The sequence below is a fragment of the Plodia interpunctella genome, chromosome 29 (genome assembly GCF_027563975.2).
Source record: "Plodia interpunctella isolate USDA-ARS_2022_Savannah chromosome 29, ilPloInte3.2, whole genome shotgun sequence".
In the NCBI taxonomy this organism is placed as follows: Eukaryota; Metazoa; Arthropoda; class Insecta; order Lepidoptera; family Pyralidae; genus Plodia; species Plodia interpunctella.
In genome coordinates this window covers 3,399,616-3,420,949 of record NC_071322.1, presented here as the reverse complement: position 1 = coordinate 3,420,949, position 21,334 = coordinate 3,399,616, and the positions used below count along the sequence as shown (strand labels likewise).

At 36.0% G+C, this 21,334-nt stretch overlaps 1 protein-coding gene across 3 annotated transcripts in view; it reads left to right on the top strand.

The window, feature by feature from the left end:
• orb2 overlaps window positions 1-21,334 on the top strand; it is an 87,054-nt gene that overhangs the window by 29,949 nt on the left and 35,771 nt on the right. For 2 of the 3 annotated variants that reach the window (XM_053766718.2, XM_053766716.2), the window contains exons 3-4: window positions 19,111-19,233; window positions 19,652-19,780. In XM_053766718.2, the coding sequence (XP_053622693.1) occupies window positions 19,111-19,233; window positions 19,652-19,780 (252 nt within the window). Of the gene's footprint in view, window positions 1-13,669; window positions 13,844-19,110; window positions 19,234-19,651; window positions 19,781-21,334 lie in introns of those variants that run through there. The other variant, XM_053766717.1, reaches the window with a different exon arrangement.

Here is a 21,334-nt window from a genome sequence, read left to right as displayed (position 1 = left end):
GCTAATAATATTTTAAAAGCTTACGGCATGATTTTTTATTCGGTGTTAAATAAATTGATTCAGTCCGAAGTAGGAAAACCCATTAAGGGCTACGATAGATGAAAGGATTATGTCCAGATCGATTTACAGAGTTTGGTTTTATATAATGACTTCTATTCGTCCGTGGCGATACAGAATTCTGCTCTTTCACAATAATTACTTTATATTTGTAGTGGTCCTCTGTTTTTTTACTACTACTGCCTATGTGAAGGGCCCACGTCAAAAACGCATTAGAATTGTAATTAAATAGGTGTAATGTGACAATGGCCCAGTGTAATATCTTCCTTATTATATAATACTATCATGATTCTATACTACTGGCATTATTAATAATTATTGTCTTGCAAAATATATTTGACAAAATTAAAATTGAATACAATTTCCAATATGATTTTTACTTTATATTGTAAATCTGTATGTGTCTGCCTAAAGATTTACCCACTCGATCGTGCGTAGACCAAACGCTTAAACTATTACGAGAGTTCACAATACGTGACTCAAATCAAATGATGTCTGTCGAAAGATTTTACTTGCGTTTAATTCAATTATTAAATAATTTGTTTGATTTCTAATATTTAATCGATGAGATTAATATTTATAAATAATATTTAATAGGCTGCAACCAGTGAAGGAAAATATCGTGAGGAAATATGCACTCTATTTGACGATTTACCAGCTTTTGAAATGGAGAAGGCTATCGCTCATCGGCTGACGAAACTGGGAAAAGGAGATGATCTCAGATGAGAGAGAGAGAGAGAGAGAGAAGGCTATGGCAATCCACTCCATTATTACCAAGCGATTAGCTGTGTTTGTTTCATTCCATATAATAGCCACGACGATCAGCCATAAAGAGTATACCTACAACTATAGGTAACTGAAAGAAGTATAAACATATAATTTCTATCAAGTTTAAATCCCAAAAAGCTTGCATTAGTCAAATTCCAGGTCTTAACAGACCTGGAATTTGACTCACGGGCAATGTTGATGATGAATCAGCTTTTTTCTTTGGCCATCGACGTTAAGATAATAAAAATGGCCGATATATGCAACTGCAGTAATGTTCAATATCTGTGGCACAAGTTTTGAAGTCTGTAAAATATATATAGACTCAGTGCAAAATGCATAAACTAACACATCAACCATTAGGCTGTCAGGTGCAAAAAAAATACAATAGTAAATTCTATAACAGCCATTAAGTACGTCACAAAGTGACTAAATTGGCCATTGAAGGTCGCGGTTTACATTGACACAAATTGGCGGGAAAAAAAACAAATTCGTAACGACACTATTTATCTTGGTCAAATTAGCATTTGAAATAGATTATTTAAATAAATATATTATGCGAAAATGAAGCATACAAAATGTTAAATCACTCACAAATAAATATACTTATTCTTAAAAAGATAATTGTATTTTAATATAATAATCTATGACGACGTATTAAAATAAATATTTTTTCATATGATTATCGATACATTTTAATATTATGTTAATAAATACACCTACTCACTATTAACTTATTCTAATTCCAGAAATATAACAGTGACACCAACTTTTCAATTTATTTCACGAAAAATATAATAAGATTAAAAAGATATATTTATCGGTGATATTCCGATTGCGGCATTTTTGGAGCTGATTTTATTAGATAGAAGATACAGGATAATAAAAAAATACATTTACTAAATTATCATTAATTCACACATAATTTCTTTGATTCATTCATACCAAATTGATAACATATCTTCAAAAACGTGTTTCAAATTCGTTTGATACATTTAGTCACGTTAAACGATAAACCTTACATTTCAAGGTAATTTATTACGACGGCGAAAAATTTAAAAGTGAAATGGCTATTTGTTTGTTTTATAATATAATAATATTACATAGGTACGTAAATAACTAAGTATATTCCATGAAGAATTTAAAAAAATATCCAATGTACAAATTTGGCCTTTCTTCAATTTTATTATATGTATTGACATTCGTTATAGAGTGCCCATGGAATTAGTAGGTACTCTGGTCGTATGAAGTACACTTACTAAATCCATGAGAGTGCCTTGCTGAAATGGCAGCAAGCCAGACACTATCTATATGGATACTATCTTCTACAAAAAAAAAATACGCTATATTTTTTTTAAATAATAACATTTCTATTTAAAATTTAAAAAAATAGTTCCATTCCAGAGCCACGTTCTTAATTTGAAAGCGCGATTTCCAGTTTAGTGTTGTGCTGTGATGTGGAAAATGTTCTAACGATATAGTGTTACATTATAGTGCCAAGATGATCAATGAAAGACTAGTGACGAACATGGCTTACTATGGTAAGAGTGTTTTTATGTTTTAACTATTTTTTTATGTCCCTTACTATTAATGTCCTTTAGCAATGATGATTATTCAAAGTAAAATTCGTTACTTTTGTTAATATTTACGGTTTTTTATTTTTACCCGGAATTCAATCGTAAGCCCTTATTTCTTGTATTTTTTCACGATTCTAGGTCAATATTTGTATAGTAGAGTATTCGACGTTTTTGATTTTCGGATATCTTTCTTATGTGTGTACCACCTAAATGGAAATTTTCTATCAAATTTATCTTATATAGACCTTCACAGGCACTTTTTCTCGTCAAATTTTAAATGATATATAGGATTTCTCAAATACAAACTACTGGCATCATTATCTCACGGACAGACGGACAAAACAATCGAAAGTATTGGTTGTAGAAAGCTGAAATTTGGTATGAAATTCGGTCCTTGCACAGGTTAGTGTGTGTTACATACCGCAAGGATTTTCCGAAATTCCCACGTAAACGGGAAGAAACAAATCTTTACACGTATACAAACCCTCATAATCGTAAAAAAGATACGGTATACTATAAACTGAAGTATGTTTTGTCTCGTTCTACCAATGTCAAAGATAGTAAAGTGCGCTAGTGACACAACATAAAATGCTTTAACATTTTTATGAAGAGTATTATTTTATTAACTATGTTTTACTTTCATTATTAAAACGACATGTTTTTCAGTTACGATGGCCTTTGTGTGCAATGCGGTCATCGGTTGGATATATATTATGATTGCTATGTAATAACCGAGGCAGGGCTCCAGACCTCAAATATAGGTCATCTAGGCTCGCCTGTCCTACATACCGTTGCTATGGCAACGGCGGCCATGTTCCAGTTTCCATGGTTACCGCGCCTGCGCGTCCTAATGTCAGGTGATAAGGCGTGTCTGGAGTACCTACTAATTCCTTGGTCTGGCCAGCTGCATTGGATGGAAATGCAAATAACAAAAATGCTTTTTTTTTCTAAATCTATATTTTTAATTATTTGCAGATTTTCTGTAACTGTCAGCAGAAAAGAACAAGCTTAGCTGGTGAGGACAAGTTTGACAAGAAAATTATTTGTCAAATCAAAGATCGCTGAATATATCTGTTCATTATGAAATAGAATAATTATTGTTATGACTTACAGTAGATTTGATAATGGAGTGTTTAATTTATCTTGGTCCATGGACCACAATAGTTAGGGGTAGTAGATCTCTCCAAACACAAGTTCTTTTATGAACTTAAATGGAGTTTCCGATCACATACCGAAAATGTAAACAAAAGTTACTAAAGAATAAAGATATTTATTATTATTATTATAGTTAGGGCTGCCATCCGTCAGGCTTCTCTGGATTTGTCTCAGTTTCAAGGACGGTTTAGGATTTTTATTAGTTGTCTTTGAATATTGCCTAGAAATAACGTAGGTATTCACTCGACCGAACTTTTTACATAAATCCTAACATTACTATTTCTATTTTCGGTAAAAGTCCGGTACAGCAATGGCAGCCCTAGGTCCTAGAAGTATTTAATCAATAAATCCTTGTACCGAAACTCAATTATCATAACTATTGAAAATTACTTGTTTATCACCTGCATTTTTTGTTCTCAATTAAGATATTTAAAGCCATAAATCATTGCGCATCTAGTGTTGTACCCCAAAAGCGAATAGCGCGAGGGAATCAAATTAAATAATAGACTTTTAAAAAGGAAGTCCATATTTTCTGATGTCCTGTTTTCTGGTTTGTACAGGATATGGGCTGAAGTTGGTATAAATGTAGTAATAAATAATAAATAAATATATTAGGACAAATCACACAGATTGAGCTAGCCCCAAAGTAAGTTCTAGACTTGTGTCATGGGATACTAACTCAACGATACTATATTGTATAACATATATTATCTTGCTCCATTTACAATAATACAAAATCATCTCAGCTCTGATTATGCAAATGGCGCATAAAAACAACTGCACAACACGTGACGTGACCCAGTGTAACCAGGTCAGAAGGCACTGCGCCGCCCGGGCAGAAAATTGTCATGGTTACATGGTACAGAGCCAGAATACAGAGGAGGTACAGTTAAAATAGACTATTATCATGTGTAAATAGATTGTTTCAACTCAGTTTCTAGTTTCTAGCGGCGGCGTTCGGGTGAAACTATAATCCTAGCAATAAATCCAAATATAACACACTATAATTATCTTGGTGAAAACCGTACAAAAATCTTAGTTTTTAAGTTTATCCCGTTTACACAGACAGACGCGGTATTTAAGGATAATAATAAAATACATAGATTATTCGTATCTCTCTGTCTCTCCATCTCTTGCTCACCTCAGGTTGCATTCGGGGCTGTGTCGCCGTGAACCAAGCGAAAATTTTGAAAATTGATGATATACCTGAGGTCTACGCTCTTTGGAAAAGCTATTATTGCCAAATCAGCTAATGCTATGTGTCCCTTAGTCACCTCGTACGATATCCACGGGAGGATATGGAGTGGACCTATTCTAGTGCAGAACCATGCGTCACCGTATGTTACGACGGAAGTAAATCGACGCGTACAACATAGAATCGATTGATTGAAATCTCATAATATTAGGGCGAAGGTCGGCCGTAAAAAATATTTTAGATAAAAAAATCCTGATTATTTCTGTCAAAATCGCAAGATGAGTCCAGGATCGTTAGTAGCCATAAATTATTATATTTTCAATACCTGTCACCCTGGGCGTTTTATCAGGCACTTATCAGGAGGTCATCGACCCGGCACGTGGTGGGACGCGCCTGCGTGTTGCGTGTACATTCAGCTGATTCCAAAAATTGTTGTAACACAACTGCATTTAGATTTAACTTGGCGACGTAACAGACAGACTCATACTATCGATTGTCCTGTCCATAATGTGACATCGATGTCAATAACAGGTTGACAGAATGCTTATCGATATTTGGGCAAATAGATTTGTCAAACTATCGATAACTAAAATTAAAACACCAAAACAAAATAGTTTACAACTAAGTAGATATTTGCTTTTTGCTTTTATATCGATAAATAGTTTTTCAAATAGGTACTAGCACAACCCTAATGTAAAAAAAAACGTGAAAAGAAAAGCCAAATTATTACACCGCACTAACAATAGGTATAATAACAAAGAACATTTTTTTTTTAATAATAGAACATACTAGCGGCCCGTCCCGGCTTCGCTCGGGTAAAAACATAATAAATTATACACCTTAACCTTGCACATTCGTCAATTCTCATCGTATTCGCCCTTTAATTTATAGTTGAATTAAATATCAAGTTGAATTTGCATTGAATCTGGACAATGTTTTCTGCCCCCGGCTGTACATTCATGATTGACAGTTTCTTTTCATAATCGACATGAAAAAAATGCCACCACAAACAATTAAAAATAACAAGAATGCTCTCCCACGTCCTAATGATGAATTGTAATTACTAATTAAAGAGCAATTGCTGTCATTATAGGATGTCGTAGGAGGCGATTAAGGGACAAATAGTGATTGATAGGCGACAACAGCTGCACTGAGAAAGACCTGAAACGGTCTCTCTGTAGCTCATGGTATAAATTAAGAAAAAAACGAAGTATTTAAATATCGAAGATTCGGCTTTCTATACAATGTGAAAATTTAAGATCAAGAGGTTTTGGAAGCTAAACGTCGCATCCTTGGGTGCACATCGACCACAATATATAATGCTCTGAGAGCAAAACGTCCTCAATTTGAAATGGGTTCGAAAGCTAATTGGCCTTGTCAATAATTAGTCCTCTAGACATAATATTTGATTTTACAATTATTATAATGAACTTAGCTGCGCTCCAGGGTTTCGCTCCCGTAGGAATTTAGGGATAAAGAGTACCCTATGTGTTATTCCATGTTATATTCTACCCGGGTATCAAACTTCATAATAATCCGTCCAGTAGATTTTGCGTGAAAGAGAAACAAAATTTGTGATGGTTTTGCATTTATAATATTTATAAGTAGGACTAGTAGAATATAAATTAATTATTTTACAAGCCTAATACCAACAAACGAAGATTTTATAATAATTTCAATAAAAATGGCGCCAACAGTTACCTACAGTTTTGCATAATTATAAATATTTGTAAAATATTAAGAATAGAATAAGGACATCGATATTTTATGTAAGTGGGTCAACTTATAAAGGGATTGTCTATGTATAGTAGAGTTAAAAGGATTAGAAGCGACAGTGTGTCGATCTTGACGCCTTGTTTGTTTATTTAACCGACTGCTACTTAAATGACGTTCTGTTTTACACCGAAAATAAACTGAAAAAAAGTTTAAAACTCAAGCACATAGCGTACTTTATTTCCCAAGGTAAGAAAAGGTACATCAAAACAGTTAGCCGGTTATAAAATAACAGCTGAATCTTCAAAATGTTAAGGCTATTTTTACGCCGACTATCGCGGCGTCACAGTCCCGAAAGCAACCATAACATGCGGAGATTTGAGAGATAGTATACTTCCTTGATTGTTAATTCATAGTTGAACAAATAAGAAAAAATATCCCGCGATAAAATAAAGCGCGGTGTCCTTTCTAAATCTATAGATACTATTATTATAAAGAGGTAAGTGTATGTTTGAGGCGGGTAATCTCCGAAATTACTGAACTGATTTCAAAAATTCTTTCACTATTAGAAGATGCTATAGGCTATATATTTTATGTCAAAATTCACACGAGAGCGAAGCCCCGGGCAACATCTAGTGAAAAATAAACTTGAAATCTACTATTATCGTCTGAACCGTCTATGGCAGGAAGGTCCTAAGTTCAAATCCTTGAATATTTAAACAAATCTAACTCATGAATAGTTACGGTTCGAGGGGAAAAAAACCCAGAATATTTTAGCTCATTACCTACCATTGTTTTTAGTAGACTATTTGGGGATTATTGTGAGATCCAGCGGCGTATATATATATACAATCTGTCAAGAAAGTGATGAGAATAGAAATGCTATCTCCTGTTGACTGGCAACACAATCTTGACCATACTGCACCGTGCAATAACAAAAATTATTCACTTTCTTCAATCGTAAACAGACATTTCCATGTCACTCGTATATAATAAAGATATTTGCGTATTAGAAATACTTAACTAAATGAGAAGAAACGAGACAGAGCTTTGACATCATTTGTCTCTCATCACGTGCCCAAACTGCCACTTTGTATGAGACTAGATGTTGCCTGTGGCTTCGCTCCCGTAGTAATTTTGAGATAAAATATAGCCTATAGCAACCTTCGATAATGTACCTGTCAAATAGTGAAAGAATTTTTGAAATAGGTTCGATAGTTTCGGAGATTATCCGCATCAAACATACAACTCACAAACGCTTACCTCTGATAATAATCCTTCGAGAACAAGTCCGACTCACACTTGGCCGGTTATTTTACCTAATACTCTTTTCACCAATCCCTAAACGACTACAGGGGATTTATACAGATCACCATTTTGGCTAACGGAATAAAATTGACATCTTTTTTATTAGGTACAATCATTTGCAATGAAAATTATCCCGCGTAGACCTTTAAGTCGTAGTAATAGAGGCGAAATTGCAATGAAGGTTTTTGTACTGTTTATTGGTAGTTAGATAAGTACATTTCCCCTTGAAAGTGTATGAAGGATTTGAGATTTGCGTATTTTAATTTATTTGGTTTTTGTACACGCCTCTCAGTATTTTCAATTTTCTCGGAAGATTCTAGATGTTTACAATCAGTGTTATTTACTTTTCATGTAATTTTGTGTGGACTATTTGTTCGTTACGGAACTAATAGGTAGTTAAAATAAAGTACTTGGAGCTAAGAATTAGATAATTATATTTTTCTTTGTTCTTACAAATTGATATAATGAAAAACAGAAATCGAATCGAATGACAGAAAAGAAAACAATAGAAAAACTAGATTTGTAGTGCGCGCGCAGGAATAAAATTTAAATTGTCGTGTTCGATAGCCATTGGCTGCCGCGCGAGGGGTCGCGGGCGGGATGTGCCTAGTGTTGTGGTGTACTGGCGTAGACACTATTGTTTGTCTAGAGTGGATGACAAGGTTAGAAACTTACACTAGATAAACATCCAAGACCCGGGCCATTCAGAAAAAGATCATTTTCCATCCCGACCGGGATCGAACCCGTGACCTCTCGGTTCAGAGACAAGCACTTTACCTATGTTTATTACATTCCCTATCGCACTTTCTGCCCTGGTCTCTCTCTCATCTGTAGCGTTACCCGGTTTCTTCGTCAGCCATTGAGCGTCGGAGCCCAGGGCCCGCTACTTTTTCCTTGTCATCTTTATTGTCGTTAGCCGTCAGCATATTGGCGAAAGTATGTTTTTTTTTTAAATACATTATTTCGTAAAAATCGTATCGCTAGATTCTCTTAACAATTATGCTATTACAACGTCAAAACTAGCTCCGATGCGCATGCGCATAGAAGAGGAAGTCCCCCATTACGTGTCCTCGCGGGCCGTTTTATAATACAACTGATTCAGTTGTACTTGCTCATTCATGATTTCCTAATACTGCGTAGTTTTACACCGACTTGTAAAGGGGGAAATTGTTTTTAAAACCGGCCAAGAGCGTGTTTGACTCGGGCACGAAGGGTTCCGTACCATATCCCACTAATATTACAAAGGCGAAAGTTTGTATTTATTTTACTACTTCACACTTAAACGGCTGGGCGATTTTTTATGAAATATTGATATTTACGAAGCTGATGCCTTGGATTAACACATATGGTATCTACTTTTTATCCCGAGACTACATAATTCCAGTAGGATTTGGTCAAAAAGTCATTTGGTCAAATTTTATGGTGTTTTATATAGTAAACGGCGCTGCGGTGCGTAAAAATGAGCATATTTTTTTAAATAATTACGCGGGTATCATCGCAGAGATGCAGCTTGTAAGCGGGGACAAATTGTATGATTCCTTTTTAGCATGTGTTGTTATATCGGCAAGAGATTTCTTTGTCGTCTGTCATCTGTGAAACATCATCTGTGAAAATGTCCAAGTCTAACTATCACGATTCATGAGTTTTAGCAATAAGATCTAGTTTTATTCTATTAGGTTCTCCTGCCTATTAGGTTCCCTAATAGGCAGGGGAAAAGAAAAGAAGGAGAAAAAGCTGATATACAGAACTATACAAAAATTTGATTTTAGACGGGTTTATTCTTTTAGGTAAGGAACCCTAAAAATGCCAGAATTTTGAATTCTTTTTCCCAGAACTTATATTCTGAGCTGTCTCAACTCTAGCTTTATGTATTACTAGCTTTTGCACGCTACATCGCCCGCGACTTCGCCCGCGTTTGCCTCGTGCTTATTGTCAATATTTCAAGTTCTAAGCAACGTAACGCGATGAAACCTATACCAGATTTTATGTTAGACCATTCGCTATACAACTGCAATAAATTCATACAATGCAATAACATACAGACATAAAATCGATAAATAAAATATTTTATGCTTCCATTAGTCCCATAATTGTTTTTCTTTAAAATCATCTATGTACAGACAGACATAGCACATTTGCAGTTTTATTATATGTATATTACAGCAGGCTTCATAATGACGTTTACAAGGCCACAACATTCGTACCTATGTCATTCCAATGGAAAAAATCAATAAATGACGTTGTCTTTTTGTCTAGTCCTTTGAGGCAATATAGGACCACTTCATATGCTCCCGTGGACATCGTACGAGGCGAGTCAGGGATATAAAGCCTTGACAGCGATTGGCAACAGCAAACATTTTCCTAAAGAAAAAAAAACGTCTTCAATGGTCGAAAGGAAAACATGGCGCCACAACTGTTCTATCCGTGTAGATTGCAAAAGTTAATCAAGGGAAAGGGATAAACTTGAGATTTGTATCATAGGCGATGCGTTATTATCTACCTGTCACTCCTTAATGTCAATTCCATCAATAAGCTCGCCATATGCTAAAGCTTAGGCTCTGTCTACCCCGTAAGGGGTTAGACGTGATATGTATAAAACACACTGTAGATTTCACGACTATAGTATCGTAACTAATATTATAAATTCGAAAGTAAGTTTATTTGTTTGTTACCTCTTCACGCTTTATCTTTTCAACCAATCTTATTAAAGTTTTGCATACATGTAATATGGAAAAGGACATAGGGTACCTTTTCTCTCAGAAAAATAACTATTCCTGTGGAAAATTCACGCGGGCCAAGACGCGGGAAAACACTAAATGTACACTAAACACTAAGCACTAAGCTTGTATCGCGTCCCGATGCACACAAACACAGAAACGGGCACAACCATAGATAAAAGAAATATTTAATTTTATCTATGGGCACAACACACCCAGAACCGCAGACAAATATTTGTGGTCACGGGCACAAATAATTTGCGCGCGCTGGGAATCGAACCCAGGACCTCCATGGCGGATCAACGTAAACAATGCGAAGAAAGATCTAGAAACTAATTTAAAACTTTCTTCCCTATTGTGGGTCACGGCGACAGAAATGGCCTCGAAAACAAGCCTGAATGATCTTTTCCAGGTCAGTTGGTGTAAAATCAATAAAACAGGGGCGGACACTGTTCAAATGAGTTTTCTTTACGAAATGCCAGTAGTTTGTAGCTTTTTCAGAAATTACCACTACTTTTTATTATCCCAACTAATATTATAAATGCGAAAGTTTGTTTGTTAGCCTCTTTACGCTCTAATGAATCAATCTTCCTTATCTTAGCATACATGTAGCTCAGAGTACAGTGAAGGACAGACAGGGTAAAAATCATTCCAGAAAAGTATTCGGAAATCTTCTCGTGGTAAAAGCCAGTAATACCTATATAATTATTTGACATGAAATAGTGCTTGCGTAAGTCTAATTTCTGAATAAATGATTTGATTTGAAGTGCATATATTGTAATTGATTTGACACAAGTACTTACTAAATCCATGCATTACACATATGTATAAGCCATAGACGACAACAGCATTCCCAAAGAGGGTTGACTTTTCGACGATTCATCAATTTTTTTGATTACCTGCTTATTTTTTTACGTGCTTTGGGACATCACAGCTCCGAGAACAGACATATAGAGGAAACAAAAAATTAAAATCGATTTTTAAATACCAATTCATGAATATGTGTGCGACATCGATCTGTCATCTCTTTCCCGGTACTTCCTTAGCCATTAAGCCTCGGAGCCCAGAGTCCTCTTTCTTTATTATTCTTTCTCATTTCATAATATATGTATGTATTTAAACTAGCTGATACAATCTGTTAGGCAGTGACCTACTTCCCACGAGAAGTCGCACGTGCTAATATGGAAAATTGAAAATCAATAACAAGGCTACGTAATGGTATAGAAATAAACAAAACAAAACAAAATATTCTTCTAGAAGAAGAATATTTTGAAATTCCCAGTAAATATATTATCAACTAGCAGCGCCCGGGGCTCCGCTCCCGTTGGAATTTCGCGATGAAAAGTACCCTATGTGTTATTCCGGGTTATATTCTACCCGTGTGCCAAATTTCAAAACAATCTGTACCTAACTATAATAGATATTGCGTGAAAGACTAACAAACATACATACACACTTTTATAATATCGGTAGGAAGTAGAATAGAAATAATAAGGTTAATTTAGTTTTATTACTCCTGTATACTTATACAGGAGTAATGTAGGCTACTTAATTAGCCCTATTAAAACAATAATATACTTAATAAACTATATACTATTAAAAATAAATTTATACTAACGGCCGGACCCGGCTTCGCTCGGGTTAAAACATAATAAATAATACACCCACAATACACCTTCCTCAATCTGTCTGATTTGTCCATATTTATTTCTAAGGAACCTCACTATCTATTGGTGAAAGCCGCATGAAAATCAGTGCAGTAGTTTTTGTGTTGTTTTATAATTATGTAGGGTTATGGATGTAAGGATATCAAACGTAAGACTTTTAAATAAATCGAAATTTGACGGTTCTGGTACCTATTTAAATGTAGAAAGAGTTCATAATAACGCACAATATTAAAAATTCGAAAGCCTGTCTGCTAAACCACTGGGCCGATTTTGATGAAATCTGGCGTAGATATATATGTACCTAGTTAGATCCGAGGTCAAACATAGCGAAGGCGGGCGAAGTTGCAGCTAATGCAATTAAATAAATGCAGCAAATATACCTATTTGTTTGTAAAAAAATCTATTATAGTTCAATCCTATCCTATGCGAAAGTTTGTGAGGATGTATGTATGTGGTATGTATGTTACCCTTTCACGCAAAATCGACTGGACGGATTGTTATGAAATTAGGTACACGGGTAGAATATAACCTGGTAATAGGGTAACCTGGAATAATACATAGGGTGCTTTTATCACGAAATTCCTATGGGAGCAAAGCCCCGGGGCGAAGCTAGTGGCCAATAATTTGTTGATGTATCAACACACACTCAACAGCCTAGTCTTATATATTTCCCGAGAAAATATATACAGATCTACCTATACTTAATTGAATGGATTCGTCGCGAATTACATGTTCTTTTCCCTTTTCCCATCCGCTGCCGAATGCAAGCCGGGCGCGCATTGCGCCACAGTTTTGGCGCAACTACTTACATTGCACCATATGACATTGGCAACCTTCAATGTATGCTAAAATAGTGTATAAAACAGACAACCGTTTATAGTATTCCGTATATATGATACCTAACTTTATGGTTAATTTATCTACATGTCCTGTAAACTTAAAAACGGTGTTTTATTGAAAAATTCCCGCTTAAAGAGAGAACTAGTTTTTTTCAAATTCAAATTCAAATAATTTATTCAGAAATTAAACCTTCACAGGCACTTTTTCTCGTCAATCTTAATATTTATAGTTATTTCTCACAAGCTACAAACTACTGGCATTTCGGAACGACCACTGCTGAGAAGAAATGCCGAAAGAAACTCATTTGAACAGTGTTGGTCCCTATCATGCCATTATTATTGTTTCTTACAATGTTTTTTTTTTTTCTAATAATATATAAAAGTACATAATGTACATAGCAAAAGGTATATCAAAACAGGTTATGATGTGAAACACAATTAACTTACATGAAAATATATGAGAAACGAGACGACCAGTTCCCTTTTTCTTTATTTAACAAACAAAGCAATAGCTTGAAAATAGGCGGCAAAATAATGAAAAATGAAAAAATATATAATTGTAGTGAAAATAACCAACCTTCCACCTTTAATATTAATCTATGCACTATTAATCTATGCCCAGTCAAATTTTAAAACAAAATTAATTTTGCATTTGGAATACGCTCTTCAATTTTTTCATTCGCGTAATCAATCGTGGCGGAGGAAGCTCGTATATTTTTGCAAGATTTTTTCGTAGTGAAAAGTGCGATCATTTTGTGATAATCCAAGATATTTTGATATATTATGTCGGTGCATACGATTCCTCTGGTTACACCCTTCCTTCGAGGTCCGAGATTCCCGTATAGAAAGAGTGAGTTTCCATTATTTTTACCTCGCAAAAAATAAAAAAAAAATGTTTAATTTATTTAATTTTTACGGTTAATAAAATTGTTTTTGAATGAAGAAAATAACTAAAGACATTTAAAATGTCACATTTATTATGTAAACAAAAATGGTTGTAAAAATTTCCAAATAAAAAATTTTTTTCACTTGAAATGTAACAATTAATCATAGTAATAAATTTTTTTCTGAGTTACTTTTATTGGTCGAAAAAAATATTTTGTAATAGTCTTATACTTTAATAAAATTAAAGATTATCTCTTTAGTTAGATTTCTATTTCTACCGAAAAAGTATAGGTACAAATTTGGATTAGATTGCCATCCAAAAATATTTACCAAAATGATAGAAACAGAACGAGATATCGATGTTGGTAACACATTGTTGGAATTGGAAACACGCATTGCGTTGTTACATCAGAATAATTGAACATCTTTCAACCGCTTCCCATGAGCTGATTCTTAATCCTTGATTTTGCAATAAAACACAGTTTAATAAAAAGTATGGCACCTGACTTAAGGTAAAGGTAGGTACCATTTGACAAAGATATTTAAACCAAAATGAGTCTTTCTCTCTCTTAGTTTCCATTCGGGGCTGTGGCGCTGCGAAGCCTGACGCCAGCTGTTTTCTTTGATTTTACGGCCGGCTTCTTGCCTGGCGTCCACCGCTCTTGGCACCTAATTCCTCTTTGCTGTCAAGGCTTTATAACTCGTCTCCTATTCCAGGGCGCAAACCACACACCATAACTACTGTTTGTCTATCATTCTATTGATAGCAATTGAATAATAATATTTATATTATTTGATTGATTATCTATTTATCTGCAATATAAGTATTGTTACATAACTATAACGTTCTAGAAACCTAATTTTTTGGTAAACAAACATTTTTTTTCTGGTCTAGGCCTCGAAAAACGAGGTAGGACACGCATGGCCGCCCCGATCGGAAGGTTCGACAACCTTGTTTTTGTCCAAATTTGAGGCTGTTGACGACGCAAAAAAAGACGTCTTTGAAAATGTTTCTATTCGACAAATACTTAAACATTTATAAGCACTACGTTAGGTTACAATTAGCTTTTTGGAGATTAGACCTAAATTAGATGCAAAATTGTTAGCTTACTCTCTCACGCATCTGAGCATACCCTAGCTTCATTGTCAGTGAAGTCTCGAAGCCAGGCGAACTTATCTGAACTGTTTAACCTTAGGGCGCCATTACACTAGTAACATTCATAGCCCTAAAGCCCAGGGTACTGTGCCACTACATGCGGTAGGTACACAGTGGTATCCGTGGTACTACCACAAAAAACGATAGAACTACGGGTACAAAATAAATATCTAGTATATCCTAGCTTTTACTGATCTCTGACCTCGGTGGCGCAGTGGTAAGGTTCTTGTCACTGAACCGAGAGGTCCCGGGTTCGATCCCCGGTCGGGTCATGATGGAAAATGATCTTTTTCTGATTGGCCCGGGTCTTGGATGTTTATCTTTATATGTATTTGTTATAAAATTTAGTATCGTTGAGTTAGTATCCCATAACACAAGTCTCGAACTTACTTTGGGGCTAGCTCAATCTGTGTGATTTGTCCTAATTTATTTATTTATTTAATTATTCAGTATTAATGTTATGGCACGGTAATAGGGTCGAATTTGCAGAGATTTGAGCAAGTTGATAAGCCGTGACTGTACATCCGCGGTGTCCCAATAAGCAGGCGGATACGGAAGCCATATCTCCGGCAATTTTAACATTTTAACGGGTAACCAAATATTGATTGACCTCTGTGACCCTTGCAACCCTGAGGTCACCAAGTTGAATGCCCGTGGTGGCTTGACTCTGGATGGTTTGGGTTGGTGACATACCGAGTTTGGTTAACATTTTGTTTGGAGATAATATGATATATGTACATAATTATTTACAACTAGCTATGCCCGCGGCTTCGACCGCGTGATTTTCCACGGGAGCAGATATATTAAGTCATTATCTATACTTCAAACTATAGGTGCAACATTTAAGATTGGTATGGACGAAATGACAGAGCGTGAATTACCTCATTTTCGCATTTATATTAGTTAGGATTAAATTCAATTACAAATTTGTTTCTTTATTTGTTAAATGTCAAATAATTATATTGCTCCACGAGGCTGCCGGTATGAAAGGTTCCATTATGTGGTAGATATTCCATTTCATAATCAAGCCATTATACCTGGTTCTAAATTGAAATTCTTCTACTTGAAGTGGTTAAAATGTGGGCTTCATCTCTGTCGTCTGGCAACACTGGGTTTTTATCAACACAATCTCGACCATCATATTTGGTATTGCAATGTCAAAAAATGTAATTCGTTGAAAATACATTTTCTGATCTTTGTAAACTGTATGCGTAGCGCGACGTTGCTATTATACATGTCACCATCAAGTGAGACGCAACTAACCAATCACATTGCGCCATTGTGACGCAACGACAACCACAACGCAATTTGATTAGTTCGCTGAGACTTCTCGATTTTGAGAAGAGAATGCAAACCCACACTAAACCTACTGATCAGACTTATACTTTATTGGACAATACATTTTGCATCATAGCAGCAGTGCTCATACATGCTTGATATTGTATGTAGGGCTTGATGATCAAGGCATGTGCCTTGATGGATATTTTTTGCAACAACGAAGGAAATCCAAATGTCTACTACGACGACCTCGATGGCGCAGTGGTAAAGTGCTTGCCTCTGAACCGAGAGGTCCCGGGTTCTCCACGATCCCCGGTCGAGTCATGATGGAAAATGATCTTTTTCTGATTGGATTTGGTCTTGGATGTTTATCTATATATGTATTTGTTATAAAATTTAAAATATCGTTGAATTAGTATCCCATAACACAAGTCCCGAACTTACTTTGGGGCTAGCTCAATTTGTGAGATTTGTTCTAATATTTATTTATTACACGGATTTTATTTATGATTTATTACATACCTACCTACCTCTACCATTATTCCCAGTAGTTTCATGCGGCTAGTTCCAAATGGAGCTAATACAACTTGTACTTTACATTCCTAGAATACAAAACAACCCGTTGTGCCATCAACTTTACGAAGCGTTCGGTGGTAGCGACAAAAATGCGGTAATATAGACGATGATTACGATGTCCGTCTGTCTGTATAGTGTGTCCTAAACTCTAATAGGTTTTATCAGACAGACACTATTCGGAAAATGTGGAAAAATCTGATTTTACTTAGTCTTGTGTAGGGGGTAGCAATCGTATCCTTTACCAGTCGTTATGTAAATTTCATTATACGATTATTTTCTAACTATAAATGTATTTGTTTCTCTAGACTCTAGTACAGTCAACAGCACATCAAGTTACCGGTGCGCGGTAATAGCGACGAGTTTGCAATGAATTTTGGTAGGTCGATGTGCTGTCGACTCTACTCGACGCTCTAGACAAAATTGATCTTTTATAGCTGTAAACGCTATGCATATAGGTATGCATTTGTTTAATGTATCTTAGATATAAGTATTGTAATACACCTATATAACTAACTGTCCTTGGGTACAATATTATAGTCCTCTGTTGCGCCTGTCTGTCTGTTCGCGATAAATGCAAAAACACTGACATTGTGATTCCTGGCGAAGGTTTAAGCGTAAAATTTATTAACTTTGACGCGCTCTATCTATAATGTACCATTATTATAAAGAAGTAAGCGTTTGTGAGTTTGTATGTTTGAGGCGGGTAATCTCCGAAACTACCGAACCGATTTCAAAAATTGTTTCACCATTAAATATATTAAATATATAAAAAAAATGCAAGTAGGTATATGTATGTATGTTTCTTAAATTCCACACGGAAGTTTGCCTATTTCTGGTCTACCTGTTTGGGTGTGTTTGACAATTGACTGATTGATTGACGCGGGCCTTCCTACTCGTGTTTTGACGTTTCTCAACGTAATACCTTGGCTATTTTCTAGTGCTAGGTATTTCAAAATTTTCGTTTCTTTTCCCTTTTGTATTTTCACATAAATATGGCAGATAGCTTACTAACAAAATGCTAACTAATATTATAAATGTACAGCAAGTTTGGTTTTCTTCACGCTCTATACTCCACCAATTTTATTGAAATTTTGCATACCTTTCATCCCGGAAAAATAACTGTTCCCGCCGAAGCCGCGGGAAAACATCAGTAATTTAATATGCAGTCAACAAAGAAAATGGATTTTTAACGAACTAAGTAGATGTAGTATGTTGTAGTAGGTAATTTATTTTTTTACATTGCTATACTAAATAGAAAACGTATTTTATGCTTTTTCATCATATCTACAGGAAAATGAGACTAAACAACTCATATTGCCTAATTTATATTAAAAAATACACTATACTTGCCTAGCTACGTTAGTCAAAAACATAAATAAATAACATATTCCAATGATCTATTTACATTTTCAGTAGGCAGTCTAACGTAAGAGATATTTTCGAGTATCTAGCTTTGGCGGGAAGCCAAATTGTTGACAATTTTTTGAACGAAATGTCATTGACTTGCGTACTCCCGAATCCATCATACACAGCCTTGGCCGAGGCCGGTGTTTTTAATCTGTCCGAATTTATTACCTTCAGGAATTTGCATGGGAAATGCTTTCTATTCTCCCTTATTGGTTTTTTCTAAAATTACACTTTGGTTTAACTTCAAAACACATTATAGTCTTTAATTTTTATTAAGATTGTGATTGCATGAAATATTTTGTTTTTTATAAGAAACATCAGGGAAGTGCAATCATTTTACAAGACATGATGATGAAACTTAGAACCTGTTATACTTATTTGACGAAATTAACGTGAAACTATTCATGTCACTGATTTCGTAATGAAAATTAGGCTTTATGATTGAGTTATATATAGAGTTCAATCAGTATTATCACGCAAAATCAATGAAAATCAGCTGTGTTGGTATCATTATCATCAGCTATTAAATCGTCCCACTCTGCAGGGTCTTCCCTATGGATGGATGAGGACATTGGGCAATGACCCACCACACAGGCCCACTGCCGATTAATGGGATATACGAATTCAGTAAATTCATAATTCTGCAATAATGCAGAATATTTTAAAACTGTACATTCAAATATAATTTGTATATTTTTAGTTACTATACTGTACACAATAAAATACATATCCTTTGTATTTACAAGTAACACAATTTTTGGATATATTTACCTACATGTTTCAGTAAGGAATCTCAATTTTCTCTATTGTTCCAGGCAAGTCGCCCTTCTTCCCAGGCGTGGAGGAGGCGACAGTGGCAGCGGGAGCCGCGGGCGCCGGCTCGCCGTCTGTGCCCTCCGACCAGGCGCAGGATGTCGTGTCCAGGCTGAGTGCGGCTGGTGAGTCATGCTCGTGGTGTGCGGGTCGAGTGACCGGGCGTGGAGGCTGCCGACTTCAGTGCTCTTGGACCTAACGCATAATGGCTCACACCAGGGTGCGCAGGTCGAGTGACCAAACGTGGAGACTGCAACGTTAGTGACCTCCGACCAGGCGCTGGGTGTCGTGTGTAGATTTAGACGGAATACGGCTGATAACTTACTAGCCGCCCGTCCCGAATTCGCTCATGTAAAACATAATAAATTATACATCTAAACCTTCCTCAGAAATCACACTATCACTACTATTGGTGAAGACCGCATGAAAATCCGTGCAGTAGTTTTTTAGTTTAGTAGTAGCGAAATTGGAACCACTTTTCTCCAGACTTCTCCCCTGTTTGGACACTAGCTTAAAACTACAATGAAAACCTATGTTTTCTAGGTCTATCGATGTGCGTGAGCGCGCTCGGCTCGCCAGCGCGCTCGTCGCCGGTGTCTGCCGGCTCCGAGCACGGCGAGCGCTTCAGTAGGAAAGTGTTCGTCGGCGGCCTTCCACCTGACATCGACGAGGGTGAGTAGAATAGCCTCCTTATCTTATATTACGTAGATCAATCGGTAGACTGTATTGACAAGTACGAGAGAAATAAATCTTTTGTACTCTTCAAAAATCAGGCAGCTACTTCATTCTATAGTCTACAAGTTTACAGATGAGAAATGTGGCCAGATTTTTAGATAGCAAGCACTTTAGGAAAGTTATCGTCGGTGGAGTTCCACCTGACATCCATGTGGGTTAATGGAATATCCTCCTTAAACAGACCGATCGGACAAATAGACCGTTTGGACAAGTAGAAAGATGAAGACAATTCTGGGAGCCTTTCTTAGGCTTCAAGTAGTAAATAACTTCATTCTAGGCTTCAAGTTTACGACCACAACTTTTGTTGCCGATGGACGATTCCATCGGCAACAAAAGTTTGTAATCTTTTTGTCTTCTTATTCCTTCAACTTTAAAGTGCACATATTCCCATGGTTCTGAGCAGAAACTAGGGATTCCTGGCAAATCTCACTAGCTTCTTCTACACTCATCATTCTTCATTTCTCTGGCTATGGGTGCTTCAAATATCCCCCTTACATAGGAAATCAGCAATTGGATTCCGGTATGTTTTTTGAGGTCGACCCTGACCCTCCCTTCACAACGTAATACTTCTGTGATAATAATTGTAATATTTACTGTATTATTTAGTGACCGAACTTTGAAGTTACCATCAATATTGTTATGACAACTAGCTAGCTTAATCGGCTAGCAGTATCTATTGTTGAAAGGCCCTCATCAAGGATACGTATAACGTTGCCCGGCAACTACCGTGTACACATTATCTAGTTATGCTTAACACTCCCGAAGATTGATCGTTACGAGTATTTGCTGGGAAATTAAGTACAAGATTACACCAATACAAGGATGTTAACTGTCATAAATGACACCCGAAATACTGGACTATCCCGGACAATGCAATGTCCTCAAAGACCAAAAAGAAATTGTTAGTTGTGAAATTTGGTCTAGGTACTAGAACTAAAATTTGGACGTGAGTGATTATATCGATAACTTTTGGTCCTTGGATTTGGTACCAGACTTAACATTCTGCCCCTATATTACTATGGTAAACTAATCACAATAGTGGAACACTCACCTCAATTCTCAGCTTCTCTAGATACAGTTCACACCTGTAGTGTGTGTCAAATCTTCAAAGTACTTCCCAGCGCCTGAAATGATGTGTCCACGACCTGAAGGTGGACCAGAACCGGTTCCAATGAACATCCCCCCTCAACGGTTTCAAATGTGTCGAAAAATTCTTCAAGGCAATAATAGACTTATCATTTAAAATTTGCGTCCTAAGATTTTAGACTATCCTATATATAACTATACTATATTGTCTTTTGCTATAAACTTTCGGGGGCTCGGCTAACTTCGATGGTTCAGCCTTTTTATTCGCTATTTAACTGACTGAAACGCAAAGCCATGTCGCCTATGATAAAACCTGTTACGCCGTTTCCGATACAGATCTGCTAGATAGGTATATGGGTCAAGCGGCAATGTTAATATCTACAGTCAGCCGCATTGTGTGTCAAA